The sequence below is a fragment of the Osmerus mordax genome, chromosome 1 (genome assembly GCF_038355195.1).
Source record: "Osmerus mordax isolate fOsmMor3 chromosome 1, fOsmMor3.pri, whole genome shotgun sequence".
In the NCBI taxonomy this organism is placed as follows: domain Eukaryota; kingdom Metazoa; phylum Chordata; class Actinopteri; order Osmeriformes; family Osmeridae; genus Osmerus; species Osmerus mordax.
The window spans coordinates 5,051,020-5,072,608 of NC_090050.1; the positions used below are offsets into that span (position 1 = coordinate 5,051,020).

At 42.9% G+C, this 21,589-nt stretch overlaps 1 protein-coding gene across 2 annotated transcripts in view; it reads right to left on the reverse strand.

Annotated features, from left to right (window-relative positions):
• LOC136944719 (plexin-A1-like) overlaps positions 1–21,589 on the reverse strand; it is a 162,544-nt gene that overhangs the window by 124,782 nt on the left and 16,173 nt on the right. Inside the window, exon 2 of one of the 2 annotated variants that reach the window (XM_067238635.1) lies at positions 6,850–8,256. In XM_067238635.1, the coding sequence (XP_067094736.1) occupies positions 6,850–8,034 (1,185 nt within the window). In that variant the 5' untranslated portion in view covers positions 8,035–8,256. Of the gene's footprint in view, positions 1–6,849; positions 8,257–21,589 lie in introns of those variants that run through there. The other variant, XM_067238705.1, reaches the window with a different exon arrangement.

Here is a 21,589-nt window from a genome sequence, read left to right on the forward strand (position 1 = left end):
GCCTCCCTCTTTCCCCTCACCTCTTTTCTTAGCTCTGTCAAATTTTCACACCCTACCATCGATTGCTCTCTCTGACCAACACCCTCGCTTGCCCTCACGTCGCTTTCTAGCCGTCTCTTTCCCTCTGTTTCTCAGTCTCCCTGTAACTCACCTACTCTTTCATTTTCTCGCTCGCTAACCCCCTCCCTCATTCCATCCCTCTCTCAGAGGGGAAATGGTTTCTATCGATCCACTGCCAAAGCGGGGGAAGGTCAGAGGATCACTAATAAACCACATGGACAAATAAGGGTGAAGGAGGCCCCTCAGTCACACACCCAAATGTACACGCACATCACACACACACATGCGCACACCACACAAGCATGTATGCACATGTACATAAACATACACATGTGCACGCATGTACACATACACAGGCTGTGTTTTAGCCTGAGGTCCTAAACTGAGATAACAAGTGTGTGTGTTTGTGTGTGTTCTTATAGTCCCCACAAGGATAATGAACACGAATAGTAAACTAAGAACAAATGTACTCTTTGGGGAAATTTTCTTTCCCCAAAAGTGCTTATTTTAGGGTTTAGGGTTGGAATAAATGTAAGGGTTAGAATTACATTAAGGATTAAGGTTATTAAGGTTGAATGGGAGTGAATTAAAAACACACAGGGTTAAAAAAAAATAAACCTGTGTGTGTCAGTATTTCCTAAATGTCTTCTTTTTGAAGCAAGCAGCTGACATTAGTTCTTTGGTCAAATCACAGAAAAAAGCCACTACAAAATCATTTCCTTATTGCCATACCCTGGCTCAAAATTACAAAGAATAAGTCAAACACTTATACAAAATATAAATAAACACACAGTAAATTTCAATGGAGAAAAAAGGTGATTGGTAGTACAAGAACCCATCTATCATAGCCAAGTTGAGTTGACCAGAATATCCTTCCTCCATCTACCCTCTGTTGCAAGTGCCAGATGTTGTATAGCCAGGTCAACTGATCACCTCATCTGAGTCACCAGGCATGGCAGGGTGAGGACCTCCAACTGTTCTAAAGTCATATGAGAGGTTCTCACTATTGACCAAGGGTATGATTGGGAACCGGGTTACTGACCCTGAATCAGTGCCTTAGAGGGACATCAGTGACATCCTTAACCTAGCTCTCACCCGAGGGTCACCATGAGGCCATAGGACAGCAAATAGCTTGACAGAATTACGTCACCCACTCATGCCAAGGGCTTTAAGACCAGAGGTAGTCATAGTATGGGTTTATTGGGTGAATATTGTGTATAGATTTTAAAGGCTGCGAATGCCTCACAATTTGACAGTCGGTGCAGGAAACAAGGAAGGAAGGAAACAAGGATGGATACAAGTAAAAGGAAGGAAAGTGAAGGATTCTCATCAAAACAACCCAGCTCCATAGAGATGAGTGGAGCTTCCCATTGTTAAGCCTGTCTTGCTTCCCACTGCACAAACAGATTGAAAGAGAGAAAGGACAACATAATTGTGGGGAAAGTACAAGGACGAGGAAATCAGCCACTGATGAGTGGAGAACAGTGAGTGAAGGGTGACTCAAATGGATAATTTACAAGTCCTCCCCACCCCCCTCACTAAATCTACACCTGTACACTCTTGCTAATGAACTGCCATAAATGATAGCCTGTTGTTGCCTTCGCTGTGCCTGCACTCTCTCCAACCAGGCTAGCTTATTGGGTGTGCTCAAGCCTTCGGCGAGAGCACAACCTTTGTTCTCTCACATATATATTTATTATTGTTTATTTTCGCCCTCCTAAAACTCAGTCAATATTTGGCCTACATAGACAATCTAGGTGTCAAAAGTTTTGTCTTGGTAGCGATTGAGTTGCTTCTATTGGGATTTACGTTCCGTTGCATGGTTTAGGCTCAAGTTACGTTTTTGTGGCGAAAAGTGAAGCTAACGGTGGCTAATTTGCTAGCCACAGTCACTGACGTTACTAACGTCACTACGTCACGAAAACACGCGTGACCATATGCGCGTGACTACCTGTAGCAGAACAGTCGTTTCGCATCTGTTAACTTGGGGGATAGCTAGGCTAACTATAGCTTTACTGCAAGGCAGCTGCAGAAACGCCACAGGTAAAGAGGCCAGGGTAATAACTATTTACTCATTTTACTTTGTGATGTGAAACACAATTGTGAAATGTAATGTACAATATTTGCTCATATTAATAAGGAAGTAGGCCCACATCTACTTTCGGAAACGGTAGTCTACTATTTCACTGAAGCATTAGCATCATAACATTAGCCTCTGTTGCCCGGGCAACACATACTACAGTGGTCTATGATGCATCTGTTTTCAATCGTTAAAATAAACACTCTTCACAAATACATTTTCGTTGTAGGATTTATTATGACATTACATTAAAAGTAAACGATTTGTTGGTGACATTATCATTACCTGTGGTTTCAAACCAGTGTTGCTCACTGCAATGCTGTAGCCTACGCGAGACACACTACAAAAACATCTACACAGCTGTTTAGGAAGTCAAACGGCGACAGAACATGTTCGGCACTCCCCTTACTTAAATCAAAAGTCTTTCAATAGGTGAAACTATCTGACTACTAACCTGAACTTCATTGCCACAGCCTAAACTTTGTCAATCTGTTCATTAAAATAATTAATTTCAGCCTAAACCGTACAACGGAACGTTAAATCCAATTCAACCAACGCAATCGCTACCAAGACGAACACAGCAGTAGTCTAGTACTGTACCGTAGTAGTACAATTTCCCGGGGCAGCCTTTCCACACAGGGCAATATCGCATTTTGCGTTGTTACTGACAATGATTGCTACCAGCGAGCTTTTTATGAATGAGCGATTTTCCACTAAATAAATGTCAAGCTTATTTACATTTTGGGGGGCATATTTTCAGTTAGCAGATGGAATCGCGATTCAAACAGTACCATCTTCTACTGCCGGTAACGTCGTAGAATAATCTTCAAAGGCTAAATGGGAATCTTTATTAATGAATGAATGCAATGAGTAGGCTAAATGCATGAAAATATCACGAGAAGGGAAAAACTTAAAATGACGTTTAAGTCATAGAGATTAGGTCAATTTTTACACCGGTCTGCCAAATTTATTCGTTTTGATTCAACGATGAGGCTGCCTCTTGCAGGGGAAATGAGAAGACATCTATTTCATTCTACACTTCACTCGTATTTTCAGTTGTAAATGAGCAGCAAAAAAAAATGCTTTTAAATCTATGTAATCTTTATAAATAATAAGTATGCATTTTTATATAAAATACAGAAATATCAGTTGTAAAAATGTCATTAAAAAACGGACCCCTGTGCAACCGACGCAAGCAAGCACACCCTACAATTTCCCCAGAAATCGTACCCTCTCTAGTTAAAGAAATGCAAGGTGAATGGGTGGGAGAAGTGGTCAGGTGAAAGTGTGTGGATGTGTGGCTAGCACCTGCTACCAACATGGCTCCTTCTGCCCTTTCAAAATTGTATTGAAATGGCTCCATCATCAAGCATATTGTGAGTGTGATGGCCGGAGATTGCAAAGATGGAACGAGGGATGAATGGAGGAAGTAGGAGAGAGATTTATACAGTCAGAAGTTTGAAGGTGGGTGACAGAGAGGAGAAGATTCTGCAGAAACAGGAAGATGAAGATAAAAGGGGGGGTGGGGGAGCTGAGGGAATGGAAGGTGTTAAAAGGTAGCACCTGATGTAAAGGCAAAGTGTGAACAAGCTTTGTGATCCTCCTTGTAAACACCTACGATTAACCACAAATGGTATTATGCATGCCCAAAGCAAGCTGGATTGACAGGAATCCAAATCATGATTGCTTAAAGGAAAGCTAAAAAACACAAATGTGAAATACACAGAATGTGACAAAGAAATTGTGGCCGAGGGATAGTTTTTTTCAGCAGAACTTGCAGTGACAAATGACATGGGAGTCAGGTGGCTGAGCGGTGAGGGAATCGGGCTAGTAATCCGAAGGTTGCCAGTTCGATTCCCGGTCATGCAAACTGACGTTGTGTCCTTGGGCAAGGCACTTCACCTTACTTGCTTCGGGGGGAATGTCTCTGTACTTACTGTAAGTCGCTCTGGATAAGAGCGTCTGCTAAATGACTAAATGTAAATGTTAAGTTGAAGAAACAGTTTGTCTATTTTTGGTGTAATGCTAATTGCACAGCTTACTGGACATGTGATGATATAAATCGATGACAATTGGCATTTGGCTATTGTGGTGTTAACTCTTCAGTAGCATAATAAAATAAATTATCTGATACTACGATGGGGACAAAAAAGTTCATCAAAATGCACGGGCCAATTGTAAAGGCTAAGACCCAGTGTAGAGATTAAAGGGTGATCAGAACAAAGTCAATTGTGTTTTCTCTAGCGAAATCATGTCACTCCATCACCCACATCATTTACGCTCTTCAAATAAGTGAGTATGCCCTGGGGGATAGCTTACATGGAAATGTGTGTAGCGCCTCAATGTAGTTTTTTACTTAATAAAAGCAACTTAAGCATGGAAGGTTAGGTTTTTTGTGTGTCACCGTTTACGAATGAAGCACCAGGGTCCTGTGTACACTACATCATTTCTGGCCAGGTGCACTGATGTCCCCTTGAAAGCATGCAGAGCCATGCACCACAGATCAGTAAGAGAAACCCAGTCTAGCCTTGATTATCCCTGATAACCCTGCACTGCAGACATAATCTGAACTATTCCCTCTCAATGAATTAAAGCTGACAGAAAGACACACACACACACTCTGCTCCATGTATCATTGCATCACCTTGTATAATTTTTATCAGAGCAGCTGCGTGTGTGTGTGAGAGAGTGTGGGTATTAATGTGGTGGCCACTCTGATTGACATTTCACAAATCCTGGGGACTCGGCTAATGATGTTCCAGTCTGTCTAAATCAAAGCACTGGGAGGTTCTCGGAAGACAGCGGCACAGGAGAGAGAACCCAGGTTCACATTCACAACACATAGCACTTCCTCCCACTAATCACCACTGGCCTACAAATGGCCTCCGAGAATACAAGAGGTGGTGGTGGGGGGGTTATGGTTGGGAAGGCTGAAAAATATAAATGCGTAGCAGAGGAGGACCAATCATAAATGTGTGGCAGAGGTGGACTGGCATTTCCAATAATGTTATTTATTCCTCATTGCAAGCCTAAAATGACGAGCAGAACCATTGTGTATGGTACAGTACCATATGCAGGTTCTACTGCCCTAGCATGCCACAATACAAACATATTCATGAAATAAGTTGTTGGTGCATTTTTTTACCCCTACAAAGGGGTAAAATGCATTTTAATGATTTCTAAGGCTCTGGAGCTCCACTGAAAAGCATATTGAGAAAAGTCAAGCAACAATGATTCAAAACACAGAAGTTCACAAGAAAAGAAATAAGTACCAGCACCATGTACATTCTGGAAATGTATAGACATCCACATGGCAGTGTATTTTTGGCAGTTTTGACAAAACACCAGGGGCCTCATGTATAAACGTTGCGTACGCACAAAAAGCTTGCGTGATGTACTTTGTGATGTATAAAGATTTACTTGACATGAGAATGTGCGGGCCGTCACGGAAAGTTTTGAGCAGACGTGAGAATGTGCGGACCGTCCGCAAAGTCTTGTCTGGCTCTGTAACGTGGCGAATTCTAACTGAAAAGTGCTGAAACTCACCAAACATTACAAAATAAAGTTTCCACTACTACGTTTATGACGTTGACTATTCAAAAAACATAAAAATAAAAGTTTGATCATTAATGTGGATGATCACATCAAAATGCCAAAACCCAAAACGGGAAATGCTATATAGCCTTCTGTTTAATCCGCCACCCCTTAATAACTTCTGTTAAACTTGAGGGTGTCAAACGAACGACAAAATCACTCAGGAAATGCATGTCATGCTAACCCTATAGCTGCCATGCTGTTACGATGTGCCACCACTCGTTTCTTCATTTAAAGTTTTACATCGGACCATTTCTTTTAAATTTCTGCCATGGTCTGGTTCTCTGAACCCACATCATTTATGGCCCTATAATAATAATAGTGATTTTATTTGTAATGCACTTTACATTTAGCTAAATCTCAAAGTGCTACAGGTTAAAAACAAGAGAGGGCGCAAATAGTAACAGTTTTCCACTCCGCCGACTTTCTTTTGTCGCTAATACCCGATGACAGGCCGACAAACAGGACACATTTTCTCGCCTCCACCTCTGTTGTCAGAACCTCGATCTCACAGTCACCGTATTTCTTTGAATAAACGCTGCAGCGTTTATTAAATAACGTTCATTTTTGGTGCAGCGTTTATTCGAGGGCGGCGTTTATTCGAAGAAATACGGTAATTCAGACAAAGAAATGACCTCAGGAGCGCATTTATAGACCATCTGCATATTCATTTATGGGAGGAGGCAATGCGGGGTCAGTGGCTCGTTCATGTGCGGTGAATCTCACGTTGATTGTGATTTATAAAGGAAAGGTGCGCAGGACCTGGCGTACGACCGGTTTTATACATGTGAATATTTCTGTGCGTAGGTACTTTTCGAGTTTTGGCCGTACACCATCTTCTGGTATGAAAGCTGTGCAATCCTTTATACATGAGGCCCCAGGGAGTTTGGATGTGTCTGACTATCAGGATTTTTACATGGACTGCCATGAAACGGATAAAGGCCTGTTGGCATCGATCCAGTATTAACTTAATGACACTTGTACCAATCAAACCAACACGAACGATTCAAATAGATGGTCTGTTTGTGATACAAACAACTGAATGAATGTTGTGAGTGCTTAACAGTACTCTAGACCTAAGACACATTTAGTGACATTAGAATATGTTGACTTACCGAATTGATACAGGCCAGTTCCTTGTTGAGCAGCCAGGGCAGTGACAGTTTCCCATCTCCTTTGTAGCAGGACTGAATGCGCTCCTTGATCTTCTCCTTGATCTTGCGCAATGTGAAGAGGCAGAGGGCCGACTCCTTCGGTGGCTTGGCCCGATTTTTCTGCCCCTGGGAGAAAACTGTGAATAGGATGTCTTCATTTTCTGAGATTCCCAAAGAGTTGGCCAACTGCCGGCCTGGTCTGGCCAGATAGGCATCCTGTACCAAGCGGTATTCCACGCCATCTTTAGTACAGCCAATGGGGAATTCCACATAGGAGTAGAACTTAGGGTCATCCACACACAAGCGTACAATCTTGGAGGTGAAGAACTGTTCACCGCTGGCGTCTGGTGAAGTAAGTTGTGTGTCCAGCTGCATAGTGAGGTAGTATACAAACTGTTCACTGCTGAAGCTGTAGATGTAGTAGATGTCAAAGGCTGGGAATTTGGAAAGTGTGTCCGACGGGATCTTCAGCTGAGAGGAAACAAATTCATCTTGGTAAACAAAGCTGAACATGTCAGCGTTCTCCTCATTTTCCATCAGCTTGCGGCTGGAGAGGGTGGGGAAGTACTCTGACTTTCCATCAATGGGAGTCCCAATGAAGAGCTTGCTGGGAGGGCCATGAGAGGAGGAGATGATGACTCCAGACATGGTTCCTGACTCTGCTACACTTGAAAGGTAGTGCTCCTTGCGGTGGTGCGGTTCCCCAAGCTTAAATAGGTCATCTAAACGCAAAAACTGGCAGATTCCTTGGGAGGTACTTCCGCAAGCAATAAGACGGTTCTGAGCATAGTCAATGAGCAAGAGCTTGTTGACATTGCTGGTCTGGGCCAACTCATGTGGGCAGGACTGGACACTTGGTGGAGGGTAGCATTTCTCGTTGTCCACCACTGGTCCCGTCATGTGGCTACGAAGCTTGGTGAGGTTGCTGGACAACTTGAAGATCCAGTTGACGGCGCCCACATAAACTTCTCCTGTCTTGCTGTGGATGGCTAGGTGTGTCAGCCCCCATTCAGTAGGGGAGAATACTTTAAAGGGCTGAGGTTGGCCTCCACTGAGAGATGGGCCTGTTAGGAGTACCAGCATCCCCAGAAGAAGCAGATTCCCCAGGTTAGGGGGGAAAGTGAGTGACCTTGGGAAGTGCCACATATCTGGGTCTGGCTAGAAGCAAGGCTGAGAGGGCAATGGGGGAAAGGACTCTTTTCCAGCAAGTCCTTAGTCTGGCTTTATTTTTTGTTGTTCTCTCTTCCTCTAAAATAAGGGACAACAGGCTGGGAAAATATAAGGGTGGAAATGGCTCCTATTGATCCAATGTCCTTTCCTCCGAGGCCGTCATCTACAGCATCATCCACTACTGCACGGGTGGGAGCCCTGCAAGGCAAAAAAAACACATTATGAGTTGCCATGAAACATTTCTATTGATTATGCATCAGACCCTGCCCCTAAAAGCTCACGAGACACACAACCAAATTTAGACAGGGGAAAAAATATAAGTTGCCATTCACCCCAGATAAATAAATGATACAAGCTCAGGCCTGAAGGGCATATCCGTGATGACATTTAATTATGAAGGGAGATAGCAAAGAGGCACAGGCAGATTATGAAACGCACGGTACATAATGGAAATCATGCTGGAATACGTTATGGACCCACAATTCTTTAATATTTCATATATTCAACATTACCAAGGGGGTTTCAAAAAGGCCAGTCAGGGGAAACTTGCCAGTAGGCACCCTTATATTGACAGACAACGATTTGTATCCAGGTCTACTCCAAGGCCTCCAGATAGTGCTTTCTGTGGTATCAACAAACTGTCCAGTATGCCCCCTTTCCTAATTAGGAAAGAATTTCTGCCAATAGATTTAAAGGCATGGCTCTGTTTCTCACAATGACAGCTCTGTTGATTGCCAAAATATTGTTTTTGCTACCCTGAGGCCTCTGTCAAAACAACTCAGGGCCACATCATTATGGACAAAACATGGTATGCAAAAAAGGGAAATGTATTGATTAAAAAGGAAAGAACCTAGTTCTACCATTCTATAACGAGAGACTGTTAGGCAGTAAGAAATGGTGTTGTTGAGTGTGTTTCTTGTCACACTTAAAAGTCGTCTTCTACTTGAGCAGGAGCAGTTCTCTGTGCGACTCAAATCCACCTCATTCCTTCCCATCAGTTATCTAGTCACTAACTGCTTACCCTTATCCCAAACAGTCAATAAATACAAGCAATAAATAATTATTGTGAGCCAACATTCACTCCCACTTTGCTGTTAGTGAGAGTGGGACTGTGGGTTTAGTGGCATTTAGCCCCAATTCCACTTAGAAAGAAGGTCATTTTTTAGATAAAAAGACCAGCTTCTTTATCTAGCACAACTATTTGTTTAAGGAGCCAGCACTCTAGACTGGCTGTCATAGCTCTAACTGCATCTATTACAAACCTGTTAATTGGCTTTAGAATTATAGGAGGTGGATTACCTTTACACAGGAGGCAGAAAATGGAAGGAATTATTGAAGAAAAGAAAGGGGCAGGGAGAAGGGTAATGAACAAGTGTGTCTGTGCACGCGTGTGTGTAGGGGGAGGGGGAATTAGGTGTCCTCCTGAGACAGAGATGGCGGAGAACTCCAGCTCTTGCCAAGGCACTGTTTGACAGGCCAATCATGTTCAGGCATCCTAGTTCTCCTGTATGTGCTGATTATGCAAAACGTGAGGAAACTCTTCCAGTCAGACACTTCAATTTCACAATTACAATGAAAGTGTAAGCGGGAGGGTGTTTTATGTCCCAATAGAATCAGGGAAAGATGGAAGACAAGGGTGAGAAAAATGATGAGGCAGGATGGCAGAAGATAAGTGGTGATTAAAACATGAGACAGAGGAGAATGAGGAATGTATTTCTTCATTTCTTATCTTGTTTATTTTTTTTCCCTTCCGGAAAGTGATTGAGGGTTGGGTCAATCTGTCCACCTGTCCCACAAGGATGCGGGAGTGTGGTCAATGTACAAAACACAGGTAATGCATGTGTGTCCAGCTCCATGAGTCTCTCTGACAATAATTTTTGGTCAACAACAAACACTCATCTCGACACTGAGTGTAGGGTAGGAAAAAAAGAAAATAAAGAGAAAAGTGGAGGGAGGGCAAAGGAAAGAAACGTGTCTGCTCCTATGGAATTGAAAAGTATAGCTCTGGGTAAGCAAGCGTGGTTCAGGGAGTGTGTGTCATCCAATTTCCTCCACAAATGAGAGCCTAGGACAAGATGAATGTGCTGCTCGGAGAGGGAGAGGCAGCTGGAGGTGCCGAGTGACAACACAGAGGTGTGTACTGGCATTTCAATAATGGCTTTACCTGCATTTTAAATAAGCACCAGGAAAATCATATGCCGCTCACATCGCTAGAAGCCCAACCACAATAAATGTATAAGGCCAGCAGGCTCGGTTATCAGATCAGCTTGGCCATTTGTATTATAATAAAAACGCCTTGGTGCATATCGTAAACTCTTCAACGTAAGTAGACACAGCCTATTAAAGCGCTTGCCATTTTGCTCCATGCTACAATCACGATGAGCATTGAGAGCACAGATGTCAATTTAAAAGCATGCTGAAGAGCAATGGGTCGGACAGTTCATTTTTTTCTGTAATTTCGGGGAGAGAGAGAGAGTGAGAGAGAGAGGCTGATCTCAGATAAAGTGAGAATAAACAAGGGAGAGAAAGACCTGTGAAAGGTCGCCTCTGCAGTAATTCCTCTTCATTTCACCAGACATGACTTGACGTAACAGAGCGTGAATCTCACAACAAATTGCATCAGGGTCCCAGTTGTTATCTCACAGAGTAATAAGGAAGCAACATCATAGCAGAGTGTGTCCAATGCACACTATTGAAAAGACAATGTCGCCTAGCACGATATCTGATTCTGTAAGGAGGCTAGTGGAATCTAAGGGCCCCTCTCTGTCCCTTCTGTGTGTATTTTTACATTGTGGAGGACACTTGGGGAATAACCACACAGACTGGATTCCTAACAACTGCAACTAACGGTCCGGAGGGAATGATTGACAACTGGGCATACTGTCAATCACACAAAGAAGTCCCCCCATTTCAAACGCTTTCTAATAGTGTCCCACCCCCCCTCACCTATTTTCTCATATCTCTCCTTCCCTTGTTTCTATTTGTTACTTTTCCTTGTTATCCTCTATCCAACGTCAAAATGAAATGGGGGGGGGGGGGGGGGGCTGTAAAACATTTATATCTTATGATCTTATGGAGATTTGGAAATGTTTTAATTGTTTGGCTTGCCAGTGCTGAAATGTGTTATCTTATAAACATAAAGGAAGGACTTGGATCTAAATTGGTTCCCAACAGAGGTTACATTTAATTGGATTTCATATTAGGGCACCCAATCAATTCTGCTTCATTGACATTCCTATGAAATATCCGTGGGTGGAAAAGGATTGGACATAAGCTTCTATCTTTGTGTTGTTTCCCAAAAGGAGTGTCCTCTGTCTGGTTTCCATTTTGTTTATTCAGGTTTGGATAATTTTGAAAATGGTAGGGATGTGAGTTGGTGTGTGTGTGTATCAGTGAGTACTTGTGCACATCTGTTATTTATGAGACTACTCCTGGAAACACATCTGCCCACAGTGTTTATGCTTATGCATGTGTGTGTGACTCCACAGGTTGAACCTGCATGTGTACTGAAGGGTCCACACTCCCCTGACACCTCTAGCTGGCAGGTTGGTGCGTACCCCCTAAGAAGAGGGGCAGAATACATAAATCAGCGAGTGAGTGTGAGCGGCGAGGGGTGGGGCAGGTAATGCCAGTCACAGCTTTCGTAGACAGAGCCCGCTAAACCTGTCCATTCTGATAATGGCCCCGGTTGGACCATGCTCGGCAGTGATTTATTGCCGGTGGCATATCAATTACAGCACCCGCCGCTCGGAAGAGAGTGTGTGTGTGTGTTATGAATTAGTAATTGTGCGTGTGTGGGATGAGAGGGTGACTGGCGCCCAGGCAAATGTTGTTCCCCACACTGTATTTTTTTTAACATGTGGGTTGCATCTGGGGCTGACAATGAAAACACTGGCCACCGGTCTTATGGAATGAGCAAGGAGGGAGAGGCTGTGTGTGAAAGAAGGAGCATGGGTCCATGGATGGTGAAGCCTATTACACATACCACACATCCATCAATCATATATACATACACTGAGTAATATTATGCAAATTGAACCAGACCATACTGCCCCAGACATAGTGATTCATATTGTATACACTAAATATAGGCTCAAATCAGCATGGTTCCACCAGTTTAGATTTCCAACAAACCTTTACAGACAACACACAACAGATTGTCTAAGAGGGGGAGGGGAAGACACCAAACCCAAACCTCCCCTTAATCTCATCTATTGCCATCATCACAATCAACATACAAGGATGTGTGGATGGTAGGGCCTAAAATGTATATCACGGTATGATTTCAAGCACAGACGCTAACGGTATACATCATAATATATTTCAATAGAATGCAACCCGCAAAACTGCGGCTAATTTACTTCACTTGGACAGATTTGGATGGGGTGCGGCAGGTGTGACGCATGAGTTGAATTCTTTCAACTTTTGCAGTGCTTTGCCACGGAAGAGGAGCTCATTTGTAGCTTTCAACAGCACATTTATTGGATCACAAGAACATTTTAATTAAATTAAATATTTGTAGTGAGCTAGCTATAACAAATAATTACATGGCTGAATACTCGATTCTGTTCGCCTACAATAAACTTTTCACAATTCTAACCAACCTGGCATCTTTCCTTCCATGGCTACACTCTACCAAGCTGCATTGTTGATGTTTAAGTCTCTGTAAATGTCGGAAGATGTATCAAATAAAACCGATAAAGCCAAAAAACGATGCTCTACTACTATCTGTTCAATACTGATTATGAGGAAGCAGAAGATTGCTTGAGATGTTGCGTAGATTGATTACGATATTTGCGTTAAAGTTCCGTACGGTAATTTTATGCAAATTTTATGCCATGCCTGGTGTGAATGGGGCTGTGACAAATCTTATTTCTGGAAAGCTGTACCATGGTTAGCACGGTATTGTCAAAATCCATATCGTAGGCCAAATTCATACCGATGTATTTCTATACCGTTTATACTGTCGACACCAAGTGGATGGATTGCTTTTTATTTACCTTTATTTAACCAGGCAAGACATTAGGAACAAATTCTTATTTACAATGGCCGCATGGCATTGTGACAATCTCTTTAAAGCAGGCCATCATGGAGAACGTCTCCCACCCTCTACATGACACTCTGTTCAGTGCTCCTCTGTTCAGACAGAGGAGCACCTTCAGTCAGCCCTTCTAGAAGTCCTTTCTACCAATTCTTATTGGGACCTTCAATGCCTCCCCTGACTGGCTACAAACTAATGATCTAAGCCACCTTAGATATATTAAGGCTACACAGACAGTACGTTTGCACCACTGTATATTGTAGATTTAATTCTGAATTTTGTTACCCATGCTACTGTAATAGTCCAATTTCCCCTTGCAAGGGACCAATAAAGTGCTACCTTACTCTCTCTACTCCTTAACTACAGTGCTTGAGAAAAACAGAGAAATGCATTTCTCTGTTTTACAATCATCGCAACTCAATTTCTTTTTTTCTTTTTTTTTGCAATACATGGCATTCACACATTACAAGACTAGCTATGTTGGTGGTCAACTCCAATTCAAACATGTTCTCGCCACTGGGTAGGTTTGTATTCAGTGATGGCCAGTAACAAAGTTCATGTAATTTGTTACTGTACTTAAGTACCTTTTTCTAGTATCTGCGCTTTGCTCAAGTGTTTCCAATTTGGGAAGCTTACTTTCAATCCACTAGATTTCAAACTTATGTAGGGGCGTAGGTTTGTTTTCAAATGTGGGTGGAACATCTTTTTAAAATAACTTGAGGATGCAGCCATTAAATAGGGACTACACTTTTCTTAATCAAAATGGATTTGTTCTTTAAAAAATATGTCAAATACGCATAATAAAACCAAAGCCTCTGAACAAAAGTATCCTATTTTTGACTACGCTACTTTCTGTGCGATATGTTGTTACATCTTACTTTGATGTGGAGAAATTAGATTGTCTACCCTAAATTAACCTTTAGAATATGACACACTTCCACTCTAAAGCCTACCAATCAGGGTGCAGCCTGTGCTTCGATTGAGACACGGCATTTGCTTGAACCATAGAAGTTAGCAAGGTAGACTTAAGAGAGCCTGAAATGCGTCTTGAAAATATCAGATGGTCACTTGTTTAAGGAGGTCAGGGCACTGCAACACCCTTAGTTTTTTTTAAACCTCAGGTAGCAAGCTAACATTGTGATAGGCAAGTTAGCTAATGTTTACAAATCTATTGTTAGCTTGCACCAGCCAGATCCTTCACTGTGTAGGAATTTGAATAAATCCATGATTAAGCTTCTTTTTGGGGGTAAAAAGATGCATGAAAGAACAATCTCTATTAAACATAACCCTCCCCTTTCTACCACAGTCAGCTGTGTCCTATAACCTTTTTTTCACCTGAACTCCAATCTTCAGTAAAAAAAAAACTATGCAGAGACAAACCTTGATTGGTGGACTTATGATAAACAATAGCTAATGGGGCACACCTTTGGAGGAGTGGCTTTTAAGGGAGGGGGTCGGCTCTTTTGGTTTGAATCCTTTCAAACTCAAGCTAAAGTAGCTAGGTTCACAAAACGTGCCCATCCTGCCTTTAATGCAATTTTTTACAAGATGGAAAGTTTCACTACTGATTGTCATGTCAGCAACCCCTGACAAACATGACCATACTAAATAATAGTACTTTTGACATTTTTTTCACAAAATATTTTGAGGAGTAATTTTTTGCAATGGTACACTTTTACTCAAGGACAAGATCTGTGTACTTCATCCACCACTGGTTTTACTACTATATATATATATATATTATTTTAAAAAAAAATTACAAATGAAAAGAATCCAACAGAGGGCAAAAACGATGTCACTGCATCTCCATGGTGCCAAACATAAGCAGAGGCCTAGAGGAATATGATACTATAAAATTCTCCAAGTCTGGTGGCAAAATTATAAGCTATTTTAATGCCAATGTAAGTCAACTTGGCAGAGGACAAGAAGTATGCCCTTCTATGACAGGTTCCCTGCCAAACGAAACGTGTGCACTGTTGTAGGAAACTCAAGGGCTCAGTTGTTTGGAAATGCAGGACTGTTGAGTGGGACAGTTTGTTTGAAAAAGGCATCAAGTCCAATGGACAAAAGCAAATGAACAACAAGGTCAATCAAGCAACAACTGCTGCTTACTTGATGGCTGTGTGTGTGTAGTTAGTGTATGTTTCAGGGTGAATAGGCATTTATGTTCTAAGGAGCAGTGACAGCTGCCACTCTAGGACTGTGGACAGACGGTGAGCACTGCACCACAAAGACTCCCCCACCCCACCCCCACATACACACGTAAAAGGTAAACAGGATTATGTGGTGACAGACCAGAGATCGGACACACCGTCTTCGGGTGTTTAAGTGTGAGACACAAGCACAGCCCCTTCCCCCACCAAAATAGCTCACCCCCCTGCCAAACTCAGACCCACTTATAGGGGCCTACAGTAGGAATGTAAGTGGCACTGCTTGGAATGTGTTGCTGACCCCTGCAAGACACAGCCTCCTGTAGCTCTGTAGAACATTTGGAAAACACTGCACCCCCCACACACTTTTTCCAGCACATATGCCCACATAACTAAACCCCTTTAGCATTGTGGAAGTGTTTGTGGGGGTTTGAGCATGTGTTGGTGGGGGTGGAGCAGGGGGGCCTGTATCCGACAGGTGTTTAATCAGCCGACTATCGAGAAGCCCTGCCCATCACCCCCCCCCCCCCCCCCCCCGTGCACCCCTCCCTCCCCTTGAGGCGTCTCTCCGGGGCCTGCTGCTTGAGTCACAACGATTACACATTGGCAGGAGACAAACCACCCACCAGTCATGCTCTTTCCCCATCCTCCTCTACTTCCCTCTGTTTCTCTCATCCTCCCTTTTCTCCTCTATCCACCTCTATCCCTCTCTGCCCTCCTCTTCAACTTTTACCGTGAGCCTTTTTCTTGCAAAAACTGTACCCTCTGCCTAAGGTATTCATCAGGTTCCAACCAAAAATTGCAATTGTGAAGTTGACTGCTGACATAGTGGCAGAGCTTCTTTTTTGAGTTGAGGTAAAGTATCCAGAGCTAACAACACTTGTGTTTAATTTATGTATTTTTTATTAATCACATTTTAAAAACTCTATCCACATCAAACAGAGAACTTAGCAACTCGGGTGAGGAAAACAAACAAGTGTGTGACAAAAACGCACAACACTGCACCGTAAAATTAAATCCTCCAGTTTAGGGCGTAATCTCTGACTGTGCCTGGGTCTTTCTTTTCCTCTGACAAATCCTTGGTGGGGGTGGAGGAGGGGGGGTGCAGGAGGGTTGTTTACAACATTAGGCATAGACAAAGGTGTATGTAGGCCAAAACAGAAGTGTGTTCTGACACAGACCATAGACATAGTGTATGTTTTGGTAGGGAGGGGTGGGCTAGATAGTACACCAGACCGTTACCACTATTAGCCCTGTGTGCACTCACACATACAAACAACTTTGTGCATCAATGTAGATCACCTCGTTTTCCAATTGTTTATTTGAGTGCAGCACGGTTAATCACAACCGACTGACTTTCAATGGGAGCGTTGCAAGTTCTGACGTGGCCATGTACAAGGAATGGGAACATTTCACTACTCCCTTGGTTTTACCACTATGGACTTTTCCATAAAGGTTGAGCTGAGATCCTCATAATGTGATGCATCCACCTCTCTCTCACTCTACTAAACCAAACCCTTCATTAGAGCCCAGGTTTCCCAAATCCTTGTCCGTATTCCCCCTTCCATCTCTCCCTGAGTTTATGAACTTAGTTGACCTCAATGCCTGAAAGCACTGCAGAGGGTCAAATGCCAATGGGGTGTGTAAACAAACAAAGGCAAACAAAATCTCTGCGAACTGTGTTTAAAAAGGGCATGTCATTATTAGAAATTTCTCAAGGGGCCTCAAGGGGAACAGGTATCACGAGTGTTTCTCTCATAAACATGTCCTCCCAGGGAACTTCATATTCTGCGATGCATACAGGCATACACGGCAGCAAGGCCAAAACCATAATCTGTTCAAAGGAAGACAGATGATGAGCCATCAGTATTTTAACAGTTATGGTATTGTTGTACACACACCTGGAAGGAAAAGTGGCTCAATTCAAACTCTGCAATTCTCTATCATGTATCTTCCCTTTCTTCGTCCTGTATTGAGCTCAAACACCTGATCACGAGCCCTAACGGCAAAAGCCGATACAAAATGGCCATGTCACTGCTACTGACGATGATGACAACCCACTGGCACACACGCACAGATCTGGCTCTGCTCACTATTGATTTTTATGATCTGGTCCTTATCTCTTCCCTCCCATTAGGGGCATGTGGCCTGGATAATTATGGCCCGGGTTGGATGCCTTACTATGAAGCAATGACTGCATTGCACTATTTTCCAATGGTTCAGAATTGATGACAATACTGCGTTGGGGTATGCATTCGAAAGTAAATAAAAGAGTAGCAAATGCGCATGCTTGGGTCTTGCATTGGTATTTTTCTGCATTCTGCAACAAATAATACAGATTTCCTGATAACAATGGACCTCGTAATGTGGTGTGTGTGGAATTTGCTTCATAAGCTAACAAGACCTATCAGCACAACACTCAGGCTTCCTCCAATCTTAAATATATTGACATACAAGTTGTGCACGTTTGTTTAAAGGGCCCAGAAAAGACACAGGAGCTGAAAGTAGTAGGCTAATACTGGTAGAATTCCAATGTTTTCTTCCAAAGTCTGGCCCCTGATCCACACACACATTTCCTCATCTAAAAACACACTCCAGGGTAGGCCTATTAAATTTCCCTAAATAACAGTTTTAATTTTAATTACAACTTCATGATTTTATAGGCCAGCTTCAATTATCTCCAGTCTCCAAATTATATGCAATATTTTTTTCTCTTTGTTGTAGCATTGCCTGAACAGCGTTAAACTGGGCTGGTCATGTGTAGCTTTAGGGCCTGTTTTAAGCTAAATGAATGAATGTAGAGTGTGGTGTGGTGTGGTGTGTGTGTGTGTGTGTGTGTGTGTGTGTGTGTGTGTGTGTGTGTGTGTGTGTGTGTGTGTGTGTGTGGATGACGCAGTGTTAAATGGGAAGAGAACAGAGGCCTATGATCTCAGACAGTTTCCTGCTTTTCACTAACTCGTCAGCACATATTTCCTGTGAAGCGCATCACACAGCGTTACACGCTCCAGTGCCCTGCTATGGGGGAGAGAGAGAGGGAGAGGGGAGAAAGAGGGAGAGAGGGGAGAGAAGAGACAGTGATGAAGAAAGAGGGGGAAGGGAGGGACTGGGAATAAAGAAGGAGAGAGGGAGGTAAGGAAACAGGGAGAGAGTGTGAGAGAACTTACAAGATACCTACAGAAACATCCACTGGAGCAAAAAGTGAAAGAGAGATAAAGGTAAAGAGGTAGATGCATGTTTGGGTTTCACCCTCAACTATCTCCTCAGAGCAAGTGTGCTTTTCAGCCTGTCATGCCACCAGATCAAAACAATACAAAAACAAAAAACAGGATATTGGAGGAGTCTGAACTGGAGTTTGGGTATTGGTGTTTGCCAAAGAGCGCTTCACACAAGGCTGTGGCAATTTTTGGAGTTATCCCAAAGGCAGGGCAACCAGTCAGTCCAGTAGCATAGGCTTGGTGGTAGGTAGATTATCTAGAGGATAACCCAACTAGAGCACACGCTCCTTGAGCATATAACTTACAGCCATGCTTTCCAAACTGCAGTAAAGAGAGAGTAATAAACCATGTGCCTTGGTTTACAGTCACTTCGGTTGTTTATGTATCTGTCTAATAGTTACAATAGGCCTTTCAGAGCCTAGTTGTTCCAACAGGTAAAAACAAAAAGAGAAAGAGCGCACATTAGGGGGACAGACATATTGGGGGAGACAAGCTGAAAAGGTAAAATAACTTTGACAAGGTAAATAAATAGGGGAGGAGATAGAGCCACACAGAAAGAAAACTGACACACGGAGAAAGAAAAACAGAGACAGACATGTTTGAATGAGAGCAATGTGGCCACAGAGGGAGATAAGCAGTGGGTGATGGGCTGAAAGAAATAGAGGGAGGAGTGGCGATTGACTGGAATGCAGGAGGTAAAGAAAGAAAAGAAATAGGAGGGCAAGAGGAGTAAAGAAAGAAAAGAAATAGGAGGGCAAGAGGAGTAAAACAAAAGAATCCTGCTGTAGGAGAACTCTTACAGGAAACGCAAAACTGCGCAAACATTGGATAGATTCTTTATGGATGGATCATTCAATAAATCCATGAAAACTTTAGTATATGCCACCCCCCTATTCTCCATGTTTCATGTTGACTCGTGGGACCCAACTGCCATCCATGTTCCGTGTTGGCACCCATATACCAGACAATTTCATTTAGATTGGAAAGATTATAGCTCCCCCAAATTGTGTCTGAGTTTTTGTGTTTTCCTCCAGCTATTTCCAAGGCAATTGGTTGAAACAAGGATTGCTGGAACATAATCGGCTGTAAAGTTGGGTGCCTCTCCAAAATTAGAAAATTACATTCCACTGGTACTGAGCTGCCTGTGTTAGACACAACTCTGAAGGGCTTCATAAGTTTACACAACGTGTTTATAGGGGACCAAACTTAACTATTGTAAAGTCTAAATGTGTGCGGCCTAACTCAAGAAAATGGTTGAGGGCTGCCGTGTAGGGGAGTAAGTTAGACTCATCACTGCCCAAATAGCAAATTTCTTTGCGCCTTTTGCAGTTCCCACATTTGACTACAGGACACTATGAAAATTCTGCCATCAAAAGTCGGGTGCTGAGGTGTCCTGCCACAATGTTGCACAATACACTAAATTGAGACCAAATCACTGAAATGACAATAATAAAACCTTTGGATTAAACATTGACTAGTTTGATTCATTGATTGCACAGAAACATATATATTGCAATTGCAAATTATAATGTATTAATGCGGGGAGCTAGTTTATAAGGATTAACTATGTTTTTTGGGTGGAGGATGGTTTTATGGGCCTAACCCCAACAAACATTGTGGCAACACTTTAGTGTTCTAGTCCCTGTAGTAAACTTTCCACGTGACTGTGAATGGAGGAAAGGTTAGCTGGAGTTACAAGAAAAAGAAAGGAGGTGTGCTCGAAAGCTAATAGCAACGGGTTACGGTTTCCGGTTCAATTGTGCGAGAATTTTTTTTTCTTCTTTGGACTATCTTGTACTTGAACATGTGCTGACCTTTCTTGGGAGGGGTATGGTTCCATTACTCCCGGCTGTGTTTTCTCGCCAGCAATTACTGGATGGACTAATGAGTAACCCGGATGAGACAAAGTGTGACGTGTTTCCCCTTCGATTTGCGGAAAAGGGTACATTAGCATCTTAAATGCAAATTAAACTCTTAATTGAATTACAGATACAGCCGCTCACACGGTTGCTTTCCAGCAACGTCAAAAGCCTTACATTTGCCACCCGCCACCTTCAAAACACGCTGAACGGAATAAAGCTGGAGTGAGAAGAGAAGGAGAGAGAGGATGTTCATTGGTACGTCCACGAACACGCGCTTTGTTTAAAACAAAGCAAGATGAATACACATTTTCAGGCTACATAATTTCAGACCACGGTTATGCCGAGGACATGATTGTTAAGTCTTCATTCTGATCTTATTTTGTGTGTGTGTGTGGAGGGGGGGGGGGCGCAGACATTGTATCTGTCACTAAAGAGGAGATATTGAGGAGCTGCATATGGGGCTTATCAAAGCTGAGTTTGTGTTTGGGGTGGGTGTCAAGAAACTAACACAGCTTTGGCTATGATTGTGTCGCATCATAGAAGGCTCAAAGCAGGGTCTTACCGCTACTGCGTTGTGACAAGCTATACTCCATCCTCGTGTTGGCGGCTAAATCCAATCCTGAAATACATGACAAGGCCGTTCAGAAGGGTTGCGTATTACCCATCATGTGCTTTGCAGTGTGTGTGTGCATGAGGTCTAAACGGCCTAATAACAGTAAGGCAGTGGCCACTCACTCTAATCTAGGTGACTGTTTTGCTGTTTCTGGGGGTGAGTCTGAAGGTTTTATGTGTGGATATGGCAGTGGGTAGATTGTGTGTTTCAGTTTTGAATGTAAACGTGGGTGGTGCCAGTGTGTGTGTGTGCATGCATGTGTTTCTGTTGCCAAATATGCAGCATGTGTGTCTACCAACTGGGAACTGTTTGTGTTTTTTTTATATGTTCTGTCTGCAGCCCAGCTGCGTTTGCGCTTCCTTTGTGTTGTGCTAGTCTGCTTTTTCTTTCCCTATTTTCCTCTCCAGCCTTCTCTGCCTCAGTCCTTCCTCTCTGGAAAGTTGTGCGGCAAGAGAAATGTGGTTTTGATTATCTGGGCACCGCCAGAGCTATTCCAGCTATGTATTTTATTGGGCCTTTGGGGAGATGGTGTTGGGCTGACTTAGTCCAGGGTGCACACAAGCGCATGCACACACAACTGGTAGCATGACAGAGACAAAAAAATAAGTTTGAACATTTTAATCGAATGAGCGTGAGGGATGTACCAGGGA